At 40.1% G+C, this 19,854-nt stretch overlaps 1 protein-coding gene across 1 annotated transcript; it reads right to left on the bottom strand.

Moving 5' to 3' along the window:
- Positions 1–1,553: 1,553 nt before the first annotated feature.
- actr5 (actin related protein 5) lies at positions 1,554–13,978 on the bottom strand. The gene is made up of 9 exons (XM_049581587.1): positions 13,589–13,978; positions 11,797–12,035; positions 11,461–11,630; positions 11,063–11,280; positions 9,780–9,944; positions 8,812–8,916; positions 8,462–8,601; positions 8,167–8,299; positions 1,554–7,831 (listed from the first exon to the last, which is right to left on the bottom strand). The coding sequence occupies exons 1-9, from the start codon at positions 13,970–13,972 to the stop codon at positions 7,508–7,510; spliced, it is 1,878 nt and encodes a 625-aa protein (XP_049437544.1). The 5' UTR covers positions 13,973–13,978; the 3' UTR covers positions 1,554–7,507.
- Between the last annotated feature and the right edge of the window lie 5,876 nt (positions 13,979–19,854).

Raw genomic sequence — 19,854 nt, 5'->3', positions numbered from 1 at the left:
TCAAGAGGCTAATCTACACAGTGACTGACCTAGATACAAACTGGCACACATAAATATTGAAAAATTAGAGACATGGTAACTCAGCTTATTGACCCTTAATTGCAAAAGAAGTCTCGGGTTTATGCAGCCGATGTTTACACAAGGGTACATTAAGAGGTAATTGTCCCAGCAAGTGGTTCAAATATGGTTCAAAAAAAGATTAAACATAATATGGTGATGCCTGAAGAGCAGAATAAAAATGTCACGTTAACATTTGAGTTCATTTTGAGTTAACTGGGGCTGTCAGCAGGTGAAGTTTTTATCTTGTTGCACAGTCTGTCTCCACCCCAAAAGTGATGATATAAACCAAACATTTAACTTCCAACCAACAGAGATCGGTGAAACTTTTATGTTATCATAAGAACACTTCCCAGTCTGTTTAATGGACCAGTGTCTCTATCATTGCACTCCAGTTTAAATGGAAAATATAATTCAATTTGGCACATAAACGCTTCACTTTCAACTTCACAGACGTGCCATGACCTTCCACGTACCACACGTCTGTGCTCAGATAATTGAGCAGCACTTACGGAAAACATATGTCTTCATATGTCTTTTTCTGTTCAGCTTTTACTGTAAGGGGCTCTCTTATTGTCATCTATGCTTTAAAAAAAGACTCAGCTATGAAATGAGCATAAAATAATACTGAAAGCATCAAACTTTAATTCAAATGAAAACAATGATTATTTGTGAGCGAGGAGGTTTTTTTCTAACAGCAGAGATTCATTATAACGGCTTCATCAGCCTCAGACAAGGTGTCTCCAGACACTAATAAATCCCAGTGTGAGACAGGGCGATAGCTCTACTAACCTGTCAGAGCTGTGCGTTTGTGTGTGTGAGTTTGTGTCATCTGTGTGTAGTAATAGTAGTCAGATCTTTAGCAAATTAGCTCCTGGAACTGTCTTGCAAATCCCAAATCAGCTTGTGTGTGTGTGTGTGTGTGTGTGTGTGTGTGTGTGTGTGTGTGTGTGTGTGTGTGTGTGTGGACAACTCATTGGACAAATAATAACAGTAATCAGAGCACATTTAGACAGTGTTTTACGGCTGCTTTAAAGAGATACTGAATCCAAGATCTACCTCTTCAGTATGAAACACCTACTGTACCCCCCTGTAGACTTGACAGGTGACTCTGAAAAGTTTGTAGTTGGATTCAACTTACTTAAAAAGGATTCAAATAGTGACAAGTTAGTAAAAAAAAAAGAAGTAATAAAACTTCCTCTCAAACCAAATCACTTATGTTCAAAATAAATCATTTTCCAAAGATATGCTTCTTGGAACAAGTATGTGTGGACAATAGAGAAGTGGAGTATACTGCGGGAATAGTTTATATGTTGTTATATGTTTATATGGATATTTTGGTACTTCTTTCCACTGCATAAATCTGTCACTATTCCCATATTTTGTCAGTGATATGAATTTGAGGTAACAACACCCTCTGTTCTTTTTTTAATTCATTTATTTTATCTTTCATTAAGACAAATAACATACACAACATATAGCAACACACAGCATAGTACACATACATATCTGGGGGTCACGTAGTCACGGCTAGGCCTCCCTCTGGCCACCAATTTAGACTTCCATTAGCATGCTAACTGATTCGCCCAAGAAAGTACCATAACTTACACACATATACAATACATACACACACATCTCCACAAATGAGTAGGAGTATGGGGGGAGGGGCAAATCAGGCACCACATAGGCCCAGTCCACCTACAACTCCTTTTTAGTTTTTATTTTCCTATCTATTCCCATCCCTTCCCAAGGCTTAGTTAAGATAAGATAAGATAAGATAAACTTTATTGTCCCAAATGGGAAATTGTTTGGGGCACATGCGACATAGCTGCATAGCATAGTTGTGCCCATCCCTTTAGGAATTTTACAGGTTGTAGTTTTCTTTTACTTGTTAATCTTTCTATCATCCACTGTGTTTTAAGATACGTTTTAAATTCTGAAATATTAAGCTGTGGGTACGTTCTCTTTTAATATTCAAGCTTTGCCAAACAGTATCACAATGTTACTGATCTCTGATTTGCCCACCCTTCATTCTTTGTAAAGAACGCTGCCATCTTTTCATAGCCTTTCAAGACTTCAGGGGGACAACCTTTTATTGGCAAGGTAAGTTTATTTATATAGCACCATTCACACACAAGGCAATCAAGGTGCTTTAGAAATAGATGAAATGTAAGACTGTGAAGATCCCTGTGTCATCTAGGGGTGTGTCTGCTGTGAGAGTTTGCCAGGTCTGTCTCTCCCAAGCTGACTTGATTGCAACTCAGTGCACCTGGGCCCGGTGTACTGAAGGTGATAAAAGCTGTGTTTATTCATTCACTCACTCACTCACTTACTCTCTGCTTCTCCCTACAGGCAACCACTCTGGTCTGGTTTGGTGATGTTTTAGTTTCTTTGCTTTCATGCACTCTCAACACCTACACATACACACTGTCACACGCCCATCATTCAGTACTCACACATAGTGCTGATATCACTGACATTCACACCCCATATGTTGCTCTTATTTAGTTATTTGTTCATTTGGTTTGATTTGGTTTGATTTGCTGCTATAAAATATCTTTTGTTAACTGTTCATTATGGTCATCATGGTCCCTTTTGTTATGGCCACTTGAGCCGGGTTGTAACAAAGACATTTAGAAAACATTAAAATTGCATTTAAAAGACATTACATTGAAAAAGGGGAGGGAAAAAACATAAACTATACATGTTTATACACAATTTTAAGTGGAATATCTCTTTAAAAGGACTCCCTGTAAACAATATGCAAAATAATACCAACAAAAAATTACTGGTCATTAATGATACAGAGAAAGCAGCATCTCATAAATTACCCATGTCCTCTGTCACAGCATGATATATCAGGTCTGCTGGGGTCACTCAGCTCATTATGGTGAAGCCCTGACACTGGAGAGACACACAGCTGCCAAGAAGTACACTGAATTCACTGGTTGAGTTTGGAAATCAGTGCCACAAGGCAAACAGTAATCAAACATGGACATCTTTAATACGTCTTTAATAGGACGACATGAATTTGGTTGTTTCTTGGATCTTAAGAAAATCAGTTTGGCAGAGGAAGTCAGATGTCACAGCTTCTCGCATGAATGCATCAACCTCAAACACCTTTCAAAACAACTTGTCTGTAAAAGTACCACACTTAAGTACAATTTTAAGGATGAGTATTTTCATTTCACTGAACTTTTTAACTCCACTACATTTATTTGACAGTCAGTCATATTATACATAATTATAGATTAAACTCACTGTTGGTTTTAAGCTACATTAGAAAAAAACAAACAGAATAAACCACCCCAAACCAAATGAGCTTCACCAGGAAGGGTTCTCCATTCTCAGCTGTGCAGGTGTTCCAGAAGTTGCCAGAAGTAATAATAGGCTTCCCACCTGCAAACAAAAGCCATTTGTGTTGGCAATGGCATGCAAATGTTTTGTCCTTGTGCAAAGTCTGAAGAGAACCAGGAAGCATGGAAAGAGAAATAGCTCCAAGTCTTTGCAACAAAGGTTGCCTTGGATTTCAACTAGTCTTCACCTTATATAACAGTGCCAACAGGACATTCTGCCAACAGGCTATTTTAAACTCTGTAATCATCAAGACAAGAACAAAATAAGTGGATCAGGTTGTTGCCGTCAGATGTATTTTGAATTTGTGACAAATTTTACACAAGGAAAATTAAATAAGACTGTCAAACCCTTAAAAAACTCATTGTGTAGCTGTCACACCTCCATCTCTTTCTCCTCCCCTCCGACACAGGACTGTGTGACATGAGCTCAGCCCTGCCTGCTGCTCCTGCTGACCTGTAGCACGGAGCTCACAGATAAATCCTCCTAATTGGACTCTGGCCAACACTATGGCACAAACTGTGCCAATACAGGTCCAACACAGTGCAGACGTGCGTGGTGCACCTTCAGTAAACCATGAGCTGTTCGGCAGAGAATTTATTTAGAAACCCCACCTAATGATGACGCATATTAGTCCTAGCAGTAAATTTGACTTGTTCATGGCTGACATCTGTCAAGGTGGTAGAGGTGAGCACGATGGAGGTAAAGGCAGGTATGAACATAGATAAAAGTGAGTGCCATGACCACCCATCACATGTTTCGGTTGCTGAATTTGAGCCAGTGTTTCCTGAGGGGCTTAGAAGGACCAGGCCACTATCAAAATGGATCACAGCCACATAATATAGTAAATAATAGTCTTTAAAGATTATCCACCTGCTTGTTTATGGTGTATAACAACCCAAAAGCCACACAATGGCATCCCCATTAGCAACACATAAAATGAAAAGATAGGAAACACACTATCCACTGTCTTCTTTGAGTTGCACCTGCAGTTGAAGTTTTTTTTTCCACACATCATTAAGACACTCTTACTGAAATGTAGTGTCGCCATAGAAATAAATCCTGTTTACTTGCTTTTACACATAAAAGATTGCTTTGTTTTTCCTTTTTAATCCCTCTTGTTAAATTTGAGCCAATCACCCTGCAGTCACAGGCCTGGTTTGGCTCTGATTAGCCTGCTCTGCCCTGCTGTGGAAACCAGGGGTGTGTGTGTGTGTGTGTGTGTGTGTGTGTGTGTGTGTGTGTGTTACTATTGCTTGAGGAGAAACAGAACAAGCGGGCAGATGGTTTGAACCTTGAGCTGTGGTACAGTTTAAAACCACATAATACTATTAGACCCCAGAGGTCTGCTGGTTTAATAATGTGGACCAACATGGAACAAACCAGTGCCGCAAACAGACCTGCAGGACACCTGACAGTTCTTCAGGGTCAGTTCTTAAGAGTCATAACCTTTAGATCAGATGAGAGAGAGAGAGAAGTGGACATATACCATGTCAAGAATCAGTGGTTCCTATCACATGGCTGTCACATGTACTTGTGAACATTAGGCTGATTAAAGTGTGGATATGTAGATTAGCAGCTGAACACAAAGTACATTTGTTCAACTGGCATTCATAGAAAAATATGTCGTCGGTTTAAATATGAATAGAAACCGACAGTGAGAATCCATTTCTGACACAGCAGACTTTGCTACTTTACATGCATAAACCAACTTTTCAGGAGTTTGAAACTCTTGACTTTAAGAAAATCTATATTGCTGTTATAGAGGTTAGTCTAGTTATATTGTATAACAGATCTGCTACTGTAAATATGCTCAGTCACGCTGTAGAGGCTGAAGAGCTGTGGAGGATGCATACATTTTGTGTTAATCTGAGCCATCTAGTGCTGTAAAACTATATTGCAACACCTAGTGATAAATGCTGCATTTAAAGGTGCAGTCTGTGATTTTAATCCAATAGGCTTTTATCCAGTCCAGCAGAAATCTCCACACGGTTGGCTAACTGTCTATTCTGTGCTGGGAAAAAAAACTCCAGTGCTCATACACAGCCCTGGCTCTGTAAATAGGAAACAAACTAAGTGTCTCAGACCAAGCAACAGTATTGTGTTCTGTCTGTGCACAGGACTGGGAAAAGTTCACAAATGTTTAAAAAGAAAGGCAGTAGAGGTGAAAGGGATGGTAAACTGACAGGAGAAGTGTATTTGTTTGGGTGTTGAGCTCAAATATCAACAAAATTCCTCCAAAATCGCAAACTCCACTAATTAAAGGGGTCAATTTATCACCAAAAAAAGGGAAATCAAAATATTTTCTCACTTAGGCTACCTCTAGTGTTATCTTCTCTTGGAAAAAATTAAGGTTTTATTGGTCAGGTTTTGGAGGTATGTGCCTGAACTGAAAATAAATGACCAACAATTCTGATAATGGATATATCATTTCAGTCATTTATCGAGCAAAAACAAATTTTCTCTAGTTGCAGTTTCTCGATGTGATGATTTGTTTCTTGTGTCCGTTTAACTGTACATTCAATATTTGTAGAGTTTTAACTATTAGTCAAACAAAACAAGCATTTTCAGACGCTCTGGGAAACTGTGATGGGAGTTTCTCTGAGTAAATGTAATCGATGAATCCAAAACTTAAACAATACAATAATTGGTGCTGAAAATAATTGCTTGTTGGAGCCTCAATCGAGAGTCATGTGGACATGTTTTCTGGGAAAAAACACATGTTGCAATTTAATTTTTCAATGCTGTGAGGCAACAAACGAAATTCTGTTCCTCTCCATTGTATTGGTATGAACAGAAAAACCTGGCGAATAAAACCAGAACTAACTGCATTGTTAGATACAACTAGAGGTGAGTTAGAAAATGTGTGTGTGTGTGTGTGTGTGTGTGTGTGTGAGTAAGTACTTGTACATGCTACACAGTGATGACCAAAAAACAAATTTCAGCAACAGAGCAAGGACATTTTTGCAAAGTAAGGACATTTTGGCCAGTCCTCATTTTTTCAAAGGCCTGTTTGAGGGTAAAGACTTGGTTTTAGGGTTCGGGTTGAAATTAGGTTTAGGTTACGGTTAGGCATTTAGTTGTGATGGTTAAGATAAGGGTAAAAGGCTAGGTAATGCCATATGTCAATGAGGGTCCTCACTAAGATAGAAATATAAGAATGCGTGTGCCTGTGTCTATAATTTCAGTGAACTGAACCTTTAATTGTTTTTAAAGTGGGCTGTAGTGAAAGAAAAAAGACAGGACTGAAGAAGGGGGACTGACATAAAAGACTGTTCTTCTGTAACCAGCTGCTTCAGACAGCTGCCAGACTTTCTTCTCATGCTGCCATTCAATCAAAAGCTGTTCACATCAGTGAAAATATATAATTTTAAAATATACAAACAACAAACTCTATTTACACAGTAATACAAAATAATCCCACTAGTCCTTTTTAAGATCTTTCATTTGATGACCACTCAGTATGAATAGTCTCTTGCGGTTTTGGCAAGCATTATGAAAATAAAACAAAATTGTATTTCCAAAACAGTTCCAGTCAGGAAGTTACAAAAGTCACAGGAGACCAGAAACAGATAGATGCCGATAAAGAACAAACAGGAAGTGCATTACCATTCAACATTCCTGAATGTTGGCTGTTGGTACATAAAGGAAAATGATGTCTTAACACTGCAAAAACAGCTACTGCTAATGAACCTTGTATTTCTGAGCTTATATTATTGTTTGATGGTGTTTTCTTAAACCTCCACAGAGAAATGTCGAATAGCAGACCACTCTAAGACATACACTATTATTTGCAGTTACAATCATGTTTGGGCAGGACCATCAATTTGAATCCTCAACAATTCACATACAGTTTTGTTTTCAGTCCCTCAGAACCAAAAAGCAAAGTCTTCGTCACCTGTGACTAAAGCATCAAGTTCATACCTGCTCTGTGGGTGATGTTGAAGGGCATGCTGGGAAACATTAGAGGTCAGAAACCAATGTTGAAGCAGGTCAAAGTCAAGTCAAGTCAAACTGAATGACAGTAAACACTTCTTTCAAAAATAATTTCCGGGATTCACGAATATCGGAGACTCGTCATGATTGAGATCTCAGTTCAGGAGGTTACCATGGAAACATCAGCAGCAACAATAGCACAGGCAGCAGATGTAACTGTGGTGACGGCAGCAGAAGCTCCGCTTGATGTCAGTGTGGTAAGAGATTGTTCTGTGGGGCGAGCAGGAACTGGTTTTGCGATTTTCATGGGAACAAAGATGTTAGAGGCACAGTGCTCACTCAGGTACTCGCCTCCTTTCTCCTCATACTCCTGTCTGCTGATCCATCCCTCTGCTGCTCCTCCCTCTCCACTAGGTAGATGCTCCAAGGCCCAGTCTCTTGCCCCGTACCAGGCGTCCAGGGCTGGCCGCGACGCCATTGTCACCTAGGAAGGAGTCCATCAGAGTTAAAATGTTATTGCAAGATTATGTTTGAAGTATTTGAGCAGTTACAACTGTGTCCGATCAGTCATAATATATGTTCTGTGCAAACAAGCACAGTAATTATATCACAGTTCAAATTTTTTGTATTTGTATTATATGTACAAGATGTTGACAAACAATGAAAAGATGTGTCTTTCTTGGGTCAACATCTAAAACACGTGATGTGGGAAGAGATTCAGAGCAGCACGGTCTGGCTCTTGAGTTAGGAGTGGGTTGTGTGTGTGTGTGTGTGTGTGTGTGCGCGCGCACGCGTAGGGTTTTAAAAAGGATCTTGTACCTTGAAGTGTGACTGGAACGGCCTCATAGCCAACAGTTCTCTCTCCACTCTCTCCTTCATCCCAGGGTACTGCATGTTCCCTCCTGTCAGAAACACATTGCTCACCAGCGCCTCCTGCTGCTCTGGAGTGTATCTGTATGTGGTACAGAAGATGCAAGACAGACATGAACAGTGATGTATCAATGTTATCAATGTTTTTTGTTCATTTTCTGAACAAAAAATGACTAAGGTTAATATAAGAAATAAAAGAGACAATGTGTGTGATGCTTGCAGACCTGTCCCGCTGCATTATTACCTGGCCAGGACGTACTGCAGCGTCTCCATCAGCCCCATCTGGTCTTCTCCGGTCGGCGAGGGCTGGAAAAGGATCTCTGGACACCGCAGACGCTCTGTCCCAACAAACAGCTGGTGGTACTCTGCCATGTTGAACACGGGCTGGAGACAAGATCAAACTAATTTTCACTGATGTCAATGTGCCATATACCAAGTGTTTCAGCTTATGAGAAAAGTTAGTTTGTTATAATGCAGGACAAAAAGTTTTCTAACACATCCTGCCACACAGTAAACTGGCAGATAATTGCCTGTGCAGCATTAATGAGGATCTAAATATCTGTCTGGGAAGCTCCAGTGTCTCTGTGCCACTACCTGAACCACATTAGCAGGTTTTTCTGGCAGCGTGTCCTCAGGGAAGTCAGGATCCATCAGCGCCACTCCGTCTCCCTCGTCCATCGGCTGCTCCAGCTCAGACACCTGGCAGAGAGCAAGAGAACAGCCTCAGGCTTCGTGTCAGCTGCGGCACATCCACTGCAGCAAACAAGGACGGACCCTGTAGAGCCCTGCAGCACATTTGTGGCGATGACATGTAGCCCTAATTAATTTTTGGCACATTCAAATGTGACCTCAGCTCAGTGGCTCCCGAGTTGATCAGCTGCTGTCATTACTTTTGAGGAGAATACAGAGAAGTTTGTCCACTTTGCTTCCTTGTTACTGTTGCCACTTTTCATGTAATAATGGTATACACTCAAGTTACAATAAGTCAGAAATCTTAATCATTGGCCCACACTCCCTTACTCACCCCACCCAGGATTTCGCTCTCAACATTGATGGCTCCATCATCACCCCCTCCACCCAAGTCCGCAACCTCAGAGTTGTCTTTAACCCCAACCTCTCCTTCCTGCCTCACGTCAACCACATCACCAGAACAGCCTTCTTTCACCTCCATAACACTGCCCACCTCCAAACCTCTCTGTCTCCCTCTGCTGCTGAAACACTCATCCATGCACTTGTAACATCCAGACATGACTACGGCAACAGCATCCTCTACAGCATTACAAACAATGTCCTAAATAACCGTCAGTATGTACAAAACTCTGCCGCTTGCCTACTTATTAGATCCTGCTCACATGACCACATCACCCCAGTTCTTGATGACCTCCACTGGCTCCCAGTTAAACACAGGATACACTTCAAGATTTCATAGGAAGCATTTTTTTAGCTACCCAAATGTTCTTCCAGACTCAGTGCCTCCAGATGCGCACAAAGCGCTCACAAGATAACAAAGAGTCAAGATCTCCTGATTCATTTTCTCTCCGATTTGGTGCAGTACCACCCACCTCCGTCTTTCCCTCTGCCCCGTCGCTGTGCAGCAGTTTCTGTCTGCCCTGCTCCACGGCCAGCTGCAGTTTGTTGATGTAAGACTGCAGCTCCTCTGCGGAATCCATGTTGAGCTCCACCAAGCTCTTATGAAACTGATCCAACAGGCCGTCCTCCAGCAGCTCCTGCACACACACAATCTCTATGATCAGTGTGCAGCACACACTAGCTGCATTTATGTGTAAGTTTCTCCATTACAAATATTTCTTCCAAAGTGAACACCCACTGCTCCTCGGTCAGTGGTTCTACTTTATACCACAATCTCGTAATAAGATACTCATCCTCTTTTTGTATTATGTCTTGTGTTAGATTCCCCAAGTAAAGTATCTTACATGTTTTTGCTATCTCATATCCTATTATGTTTTGTAAACCCCGCCATATTTTATCAGAATATCCCTTTATGCTTTGGCAAGACCAGAATATGTGTGTATGGTCTGCATCCATGTGTCCACATGCCAACTGTTATTTTCAACATCGACCCTACTTTTCCATGTGTCTGTTTCTAAGTGACTAATAGAGACAACAATTATGCACCCTCAGTTCAAGAGGAAGACAGAGGTGACGTGTTTCAGGAAAAATAATGATGGAAACGTTAGAGTTGGAGAGAGGAGTGCTGGGGAGAGTTTGTTGTGTTGGAATACAGGTGGACCTAGCTTAGTGCTATCAAACATATTTTTAATGTCATGATAATGTGGAAAAGTCCTAGATTTTAGAAAGAGACTTGGGCAAGACTTGGATACGCACACTGACAGACCAGATCAGCAAAAGGGTCTTTTCTGTGATGTTGTCAGACACTTAAAATAACACTCTGAGCCTGTCAGCGGCAAAAACAGTAACGTTTAATAGATGTAAATCGACATGCACAACTGGAGGAATTAAACTGCTGCCTGTTTCACTCCTGCAGCTACAGCAGTCTCTCCTAATAATGGACCAGTTCCAAAAATTGTTGCCTCCATTAGTCGATTCAAAACACAAAAACATGGAAGAAAAGGGTTCAGTTTCAAAAATAACTTAGTTTCCCTTTCAGAGATACTTTTTATTTTGGATGTTTTATAGTTACTGTTGTAGAGAACACACAAAATTCCTTAGAAAAACCATGAAACTTCTTATAGTTTGTCTATTTGTAATCATCAGATGTAAATGGTTCAAAAAGTCTGCAGATTAAATCTTAAGTCATCTAAAAAAACAAACAAACAAACAAAGCCTAAAGAATAAACCATAAATGATAAAATAGGCCCCTTACCTGTACTGCCATAAGTCTGTCTAGCCTTTCTTGGTCCTGCAGCAGTTTCTCTTCCCGGCGGCGAGCGTTGATCTCCTGAAGCCGTCGAAGCTGCTGAGCTCGTCTCTCCTGCCTCTCCTCCACGCTCACACAGCCGCCCGGCACCTTACCCGAGAAGGGAAGCTGCATACGGTGAACCTCCCGCTCATAAAACTCTGGGCTGCGCCACTTTTCCAGCTCTGTGGAGAACGCAACAAAGAGGAAATGGAAGGTACAAAAGAAAGTTAAAGTTAATTAATATTACATAAGATAAATTTGGGGGACCTTCAGCTACTGAAAAATTTAACAGAGTTGTGAACTTGCCCAGAGGAGCTCTAAGTTCATCAGTATATCTATATGTTTACACTGACAGACTGTACCATCATGGTAATCCACAGCAATATAACTGTGTTCATGCAGCAGTTCCTCCACACGGCTGAGTGTGATGGCGGCAAGGTGACCTGGGTACTTCAGCTGAAGGAGACGCTGCAGGTAAGAAGCTGCCTGACTCCCAGCCACGTTCACACGCTTACAATTCACTGCATCAAACCTTGAAACAAAACCATATCAAAAATGTGACTCTACAGAACAAACAGTGCAAAATGTGTGTATGACAGAGAAGAAAAGCATTTCTCAGAGAAAAATAATACTAGTAAAATTATTTAAAATGAACTTTGACAGGGCAAACAATAAAGCAGCTGTCTGTGAATCCTCACCTGCCGTTAATAACCGGCAGGATGTGTGAACAGTGGTATCCTGAAGACAGGACGATGCCGGTGTGTGGTGGCTGGAGGTCCCTTTGAGCGTTATTGTGGTAGAAACTGTACAAGCTGTCCACGCCGTAGGAGACATGTGGGACGCGGTAGCACTCAAACAACAACTCTGACATCATCTGACGACAGTGCAGTGGGTTACAGGGCGCCTCTGTCAGCACAATGGGGTGTTCCACGCTGCCCTGCAAAAGCATAGAGGAAGTAATGCTGTTTGATCATCTGGTTGTCATGATGAGTTAGTCTGTCATTACATATAAAACAAAAATGGCAAAATATTACCAGCCTGAACTACTATAAATAAAACAAACTTTTTTTTTCTTTATTCATTAGAAATAAGTTTCTCTGCATCACTGATAATATTAGTTTGTGAGAGGAGAGTTTTTAACAATAAATATATTTTAGTTGTTTGTCATCATTTTCATTCAGTCATATGTGAGGCTGAAAATCTTTTTGCATCATTTCCACTTTCCCTAAAACATTCAGGTTGCTAAAAAAAAATTCTACAAACTATAGATCATTTTAATCATAACCTAGATTACTAAATGCTAATTTTCAAAAACAGAATATACACCAGTCACACTCTGTGGTTTAACTAATCTGGGCACATAAACCAAGGAAAAGACACGGTTGAGGGAAACATGGATGTGATTAAGGGAATTAGGATGTACCCAAAGTAGTTACAGACCTTTATGTCCACAAACATGTCTTCATTTTATTCTGTTTTGCCATAGCAGAACTACATTATCAGGAGGAACAGGTTTGATGAATGATAAGAACACCTGACACTTTCCATGGAGTTAAAAGTACAGAAAAGTCTATGTGTAACATTAGAAATACAACATATTACTGTACATATAGACTTCTCCTATTTTGATGTTTAAAAACATATTTTTTTAGAATTATCATGGTCTTCCTCTGGTATTTTGGCTGGTCAAATTGAAAATATTATGATGCCAAAAAATTAGGTACCTTTGCTTTTGGCATTAGTGTAGTCCTCTATATTGAACTAAATTAATATAGTCAACTAAATTAAGTTTTATGCATAGTTTAACGATTGTATTTTTGCATTGTGCTCTACTTTTTGTGCATTTTATACATTTATGTATGCTTCCATTGAAACTATTGGTCAATTGACTAAAAAGTCATTCCACATGAACACTATTCAGCATTTTTTATTTTTTGTCCAGCATGAAAGTAAACCTGGTATCTTCAATTTTTGGACTGTTGAGCATGTTTCCTCAGGCTCTGGTAAAATTATGATGAGCAAAGGTTTTGTTTCAAGATTGTAGTGGAGACATGAAAAAAGGGTTTGAGAATCAAACACTTAATTTCCTGCATTCTGGTGTTTTTGTGTACCAATTTGTGTCTTGTCTGCATTAATTTCTGGTGTAATTGTAATTGGTAAATGTAATTTTGTCAAAAGTCTTCTGCTACTTTCATGTTTTTATCAGGGGGACAAATGCACATTGTGTAAATACTGACGGAGATGTGCCCCCTGAGACCAAAAGAGACCCTTGGATATTACTTAAGTGTAGAAACTTTTCATACTCATTTTGAAGAGGCACTAATAGGACAGGAAAGAAAATACATATTAAATGGCTGCATTAAAAATTAGCCTTAGCTCTCTAGTTTAAGTGTGATCTCATTGAAGAGGAGGAGACGTGGAAGCATTATTTGCCGTGTATGTGATATAAATGTCGGCACCACGACACACCAGCCCCCGTCCACCACTGACCTCTGAGCTGATGCCCAGGTGCGTGAACACATAGTCGAAGATGAGCTCCTGGATCTCGAAGTTAACCACCACGTTCCGGTCGAACTGGCTCTTCAGCAGCCACCGCAGCGGCTCCAGGTTTGGGATATCGTTACCGATCTGGGTCTCGCTGCGGGCTGCCCCTCTGCTGCGCGCCGCTACCGACCTGAAGAGCAGCCGCGGGGAGTCAAAGTCCGCCTCCGGAGCAGCCCAGCCGGCCCGGGTCTGGAAGGAGCCGTTGTCTATCACTATAGGGACCTGTGTGGGGGTCTGACACTGGGCCGGGAGCTCAAAAACCGGGTCCGGAGAAAATTTACAGTCCTGAAATGAGAAAATCTGAAACACCGGTTCCTGATTGGCGGCCATTTTGGAAGTGTGTCACTGCAAAATACAGCCGAGTGGAATATTGATGTCGCCGAAATTTAGTTCCAACTCTTTTAAATCGACTTTTTTTAAAGCATACAGACAGTGATTTCAGCAATATGTAGAAAAATATCCGAGTAATACTCGAGCAAAAATACGTAAAATGTACTTAATATAAAAGAGAGTAAAATAAAATACATGTCTTGGTTTTACTGTTTCAAACACATTTTTATGGCTTAGCCTATTTTTGTAATTTTCAGCTAAAAGTTCCTTGTTTATCTGCTCTGCGACTGAGGCCTGTAACAGTAATGTCACAGTACATTACTGTTACTGTATGTGCACCGTATTTACGCGCATTTACAGTAAATGTGAATTTTGAAAAATATGCCTACTTTTCACCACCAGAGGTCGTACTACACTGTATGTAAGCATTAAGCCCTATGAGATGACCAACACTAGTTTAGCCTTGGTGAATAGATAAGGAAAGGGCCTGGTTACTATTTAAACCAGACTGTATATGAGCAAGAATTTGTATCTCCTATCAAAATATATTTTAGAATTTAAAAAAATGCTGGTGTGTATGTGTTCAGGCATGTTAGGCTACATTATGTGAGTGATTTACCGTATTCTGGAAGATGTGCTGTTATTAACTGTGGCTGCATGGGTGCTGTCCACTGCTGAGGTGTCTCATCTTTGCAAGAGAAAGACAGTTTTGTCATTGCCTTGTGGTCACTTGTATCAGGCTTTTAGCTTTTCTGTTGAAGATATTTTGGCCACATTCAATTAAAAACTACATTTACATTGAATGTGCTGTTTGCCATAGCTGCTGTTGTTGAAAAAATGAGAAGTTCTTTATAAATAACTCAGAATTAATGAAAAATTACTATTTTCTTAACACCACCCTGAACTGGAGAAGCTCCTCCTTAACACAGGGAGAGAAAAAATTCTGGTGCCTGCCATGTTAACAAGTCAGGGCTTGCCAGCATGAAACACAGATATACATCCATGTATGCACACATGCTGAAAAATTAGAATACTTGTATTTTTAGAAATACCCTTCACACACACACACACACACACACACATTCATGAATGCATGAATAGTGACAGGTGCACAAACACATTAATCACTCTATGGCCCAAAAAGATCTGCTGGGCTTACAGGGCCAGAGACTGAAGAGAGTGGTAGTGACAGACTGTGTGTGTGTGTGTGTGTGTGTGTGTGTGTGTGTGTGTGTGAGAGAGAGAGAGAGAGAGAGAGAGAGAGAGAGAGAGAGAGAATGAGAAAGAAAAAAGAGGAGGGAGACAGAGAGATGGTAGTGGGTGTAAGTGTACAGTGTACGTTACTCAAAGAGGGGTGAGTGGGTGGGTGTGTGTGTGTGTGTGTGTGTGTGTGTGTGTGTGTGTGTGTGTGCAGGCGTGACAGGGTGCGGAGGAGAGTCATGGAGGTTGTAGGGGTTTTTGTCCGCAGTGTGGCTCTGATATATCAGAAGTGCTCAGAGTCAGGATCGTTACGTAAACTGGCCTCTCTTTCTCCCTCCGTCATTCCTTCACTCACTCTCTATTACACATGCGGACGCGCACACACACACACACACACACACACTAGGTTTTGTCTTCTTTTCTTTCTGTGTCTTCAGCCAGTCAACCCCACATTTACAAATTAATTTGTGTTAATTCACAGGAGTTTTTGCTCCTGTGAATTAATGGGCAATACTGTAGCCTACTTAATATAGTAATTTCTATTATTATCAATTTGAATTGAAATTGATAATAATAATTATAATAACAATAATAATAATAATATCACACAGCCCTTACTGGCTTAAAGGGATGTTGAAAATGTACACGGATGTTTATGAAAGAAAATTCTGTGTTGTCAGGACAACAAAATGGAAATGACTCCAGAATGCTGGGATTCATAATCACATTCATAATCATCACTGGCAGATGTTTTCTGACAGAAGTCACAGTCTTTTCCTGCCTCCACAAAACAGTATTTGACGGAAAGGTTAGTGAAACCCCCCAATATGTTCTAGAAGTGAGCTTAGTTTAGTGGTTGCTGGTTCTAATCTCTGGAGTTGATGCTTAACTGTTAGGAAAATATATGACTATTCCTGCCAGTGTACCCTTGAGCAATGTGAAAAAGACACTAGTAGAAAAAAGATCATATATAAAGGTAAACAATGAATAAAGTTCAATCCTGTATTTAACATTGGATTTTCCACTCACTTCCAATCACATCACATTAAATGGGAACCACAAATGAAATTGATATAAAAACAACAACGAATGATTAAAACTTAATATAATAATGGACATTATCAAATGATTGTGTTATTCATAAACACTAAACATGACTGATCCTATTGAACATGATATTTCCCCCTCCTTCCCCTCCCCATCAGTGGGAAATAGCAGTCTGTTCATTCCTCCACAAAATGGAGGCTGCTTGGCATCACGCGTGGCAGTCCCAGAGTGCTTGTAGCCTATTAGTTCCCCTGCACCTCATCATCGCTGCCTGGATGACAAGCACAACAAGCAGAGAGCTGTGAGCATTGTGCACGGACAGCGACACAATGTCACGTCTTGCCTCCTGGGAGGAATGGATGTCAGTGTGTGTGTGTATGTGTATGTGTGTGTGTGAGAGGAGAGAATCCATGGGGGTGTATTTGTTTTAGTTTGTCACCGTATGTGCATGTTTGTGTGAGTGGGGATGTGTGGATAGATGTGATTGTGTGTGCCTTACCAGTGGGTATGTAACCATGTGTGTTTGTGTTTGAGAGGTTGAGCTGACCCAGATCTGCTTATTAGCATCAGGAGGAGGGGGACGGCAGTCACTTAGAGCTTTGTGCCTGAGCAGTGAACTGTGCTCGTGCTTCAGTGACACACCATCAAGCTTCATACAGTAACACCCCTCCCACACACACACACACACACACACACACACACTTTCCTTCCTTCATCCTTTTCATCCTCTGCTCCCATGTATCTGTGCTATCCATGAAATAAACGCATCCAGAAAACACACTTTTCTCCACTGTTCAACATTCGTCTGGCCAAGAGAGTCTCAAGATAAAACAATGGCAATACACATAAACACACAAGTAAAACAAATAAATAAACACAACAGCAAAAAAGTACATATAGCCAAAAATATATAGGAACGTTTGTCACATTTTGTTACATTTTAATATAGAGGTAGATTGAAATAAATATTCAAACATGTGAAGCCATCATAAAAGGCTACACAATTAAATAAAAAGGAAATACTGTGTGTTGCACATTACTTTGTTTATCATAATTTAAAGGTTTGTGGGGAGGAATGCTGCTTCTGTAAAGATGGATTTGCAGATTAATCTTATGAAATTTTTCTTTCGTTGTTGTATGTTATTTTTATTTTCAGGATCTGCACCGACTAGAATATATGTTTAAATATTCTAGTTAAAAAACTGCAAGAGCAAATGCAAGTGATTATCAATTCACCTAAATAGTTGCAAACAAAGGATTAAACTGCTCTAAGGGGACAACATTTAAAAGTATTTTTGTAAGAACCACATCCATACAAGCTGGTGCTTTCATTTTAGAACAACAAAAACAAAGGTTACATTTTAAATACAAAGGCCAAGTAACATCAGATTTATGTCTGCCTTTAATTTTCTGTCTCATCTCATCTTCGTATTTATGGAAACTGAGAAAAAAAAAGTACACTCCAATAAAAATATAAATGTGAAGTCACATGGGCTGTAACCAGCAGCTTTTTTTCCCCTGGTACATTTATTCATTAGCTGACTACACTGTACTACACATCAACGGCTACTCTTCATCCATTTTAACTGCATTAGATAATGTAGTTCAGGAAAATCAAAATCAGAATGTTGGATCTTCAACATGAACATGTGTATTGGTTGAATGGTCTGAGCTGAAGCGATGTACAGTAGCGTACATGTGCAGGTGTCCCACATCACCAGCTGAGGCTTCACTCGGTCAGCTGAAAGTAACAGGATGGCAGACAGAATGAAATCAGGGATCTCAGGGCCTGAGGGAAAATGTCTGTTCACATGGTTTGAAAGTAGCTTCAAAATGGACTCATGCGTTTCCAGCATATATGTTCAGCTGACCCCAGATTTGAGGTGATGGTAGGAAAATAGGAAAATAGCAGTGGGACTTTAAACATCTCTCTGCATACAGATTGGAAATTACTCTGAAAATAAATGTTCAGCCATTTTTGATTTTGGCTGCATAATTACATCAAATTGGCTCTTTGGGGTTCTCCACCAGAATTCAAAATGTGGCTGCACAACTTGAGCTTTCACTGGTTAATAATTAACACAAGCTGAAGAGACTTTTCCATTTTGTCCTATGACATTATGTCAGTTAAAACTTCACCCATGAACTTTGAAGTGTCTATGTGTCTTAAAAAAGGCAGTTCCTAACAAGTGGCTAAATGAGACTACAGAACATCATCATGCCAAACATGGATTTAAAGCCTCATTGTGGTAGGGATGTTAAGTCATGCAACCATACTGTAGTTTGTTTATAGCCTAACATTAGCCTTTCACTTCCGGCAGTTGCCTTTTGGCTTCAGTAATCATGAAACTGGTGCTCATTTATGAAGATTATCTTGCTTTACAAAATGTGTAAGTATTGTGCTTTTTGACGAGAGGACCAGGGTGACACTAACCTCCTATGTCAGCCTAAAGAAGAATGTCATCCCTGGAACACTCTATTACATTAGGACCGGAAAACAGGCAACAAAATGAGTTTCTTCAGAATGGTGGGTGGGGTCGGCCTTCGAGATTGCTGCTGCTCCTTCATGTTGAAAGGGGTCAGTTGAGGTGATCCGGACGTCTGGAACACTTTGCTTAGCCTGCTGCCCCTGCAACCTGGTTTCAGGATGGACGGATGGATCTGCCAAACTTGTAAGACAGCATTATGTTTACCAAACTGATCCTCACATTCTTTTCTCAGTTAAATTAAAAATACAAACATAAAGGTTTATTCATTTAACCATTTGTCTTCTATATCTAAGCATCTAAACCCTCCAGTTATCTTAAGGAATTTTAATTAGGCCAAATTGTCTTTTCAGCTGACAAAACCCACAGTCATTAGGTAGAAATGAGAAGCATGTTTTTGTTTACCTCTGTATGAAGTACTATGTAAGACCTTGTTGTTTAAAAAATGTGTAACTACTATTGTAAACTGTATATGCTGGGAGAGACTGTAAAGCTGAACAAGCATAGCAACAGTCTTTAAGGAGGGCGGGGCTTATGATGTTGCAACAGAAGGGTGAGGGAGACATAACTCAGATGCGGTTTTTACATGCTCACACATGTCCTGAGGAGGATAAACACCTGTGTGTGTGTGTGTGTGTGTGTGTGTGTGTGTGTGTGTGTGTGTGTGTGTGTGTGTGTGTGTGTGTGTGTGTGAGTGCTTTACCAGCTGTGTGTTTAAAACCACTCCTATTTATTACACAGTGCACTGTATTTACTGTCTGCCACTGTATTTGATTGAATGTAATCAATGCAATATACACTACTTTGAGCTAACCATCCCACGATGCAATGCTCTGCATTTTATAAATGCAAAAATTACTGTGAGATAGAAAAAGATGATGTTATTACTCCTCCTCCCCCTCCTCCTCCTCCTTTTCCTCCTCCTGCTACTACTACTACTACTACTACTACTACTAATAATAATAATAATAGTAGTAATAATGCATTTTATTCATAACTGCCTTTCAGGGACACCTCACAAGACACAGTAAAGAAGCAAGCAGTAACTTATCCATGGATCCATAAAGTCAAACAAATATATACATCATATACAGTAAAAAGTTAATAAAATAACTAGACAAAAAATCCTAATAATAAAAACTAGATATA

The sequence above is a fragment of the Epinephelus fuscoguttatus genome, linkage group LG7, assembly GCF_011397635.1.
Source record: "Epinephelus fuscoguttatus linkage group LG7, E.fuscoguttatus.final_Chr_v1".
Classification (NCBI taxonomy): Eukaryota; Metazoa; Chordata; class Actinopteri; order Perciformes; family Serranidae; genus Epinephelus; species Epinephelus fuscoguttatus.
Note: the sequence above shows the minus strand (reverse complement) of the source record. Positions and strands in the feature narration are given on the sequence as shown.

Bases quoted from the DNA above. Each gene is read 5' to 3' on its own strand.
- actr5 (XM_049581587.1), bottom strand. From the start codon at position 13,972: ATGGCCGCCAATCAGGAACCGGTGTTTCAGATTTTCTCATTTCAGGAC. The intron at 12,036-13,588 runs GTCAGTGGTGGA...ATGCTTTTGCAG, and splicing joins ACCTGGGCATCAGCTCAGAG to GGCAGCGTGGAACACCCCAT. The intron at 7,832-8,166 runs GTACAAGATCCT...ACTCCTTCCTAG, and splicing joins CGTTCCAGTCACACTTCAAG to GTGACAATGGCGTCGCGGCC.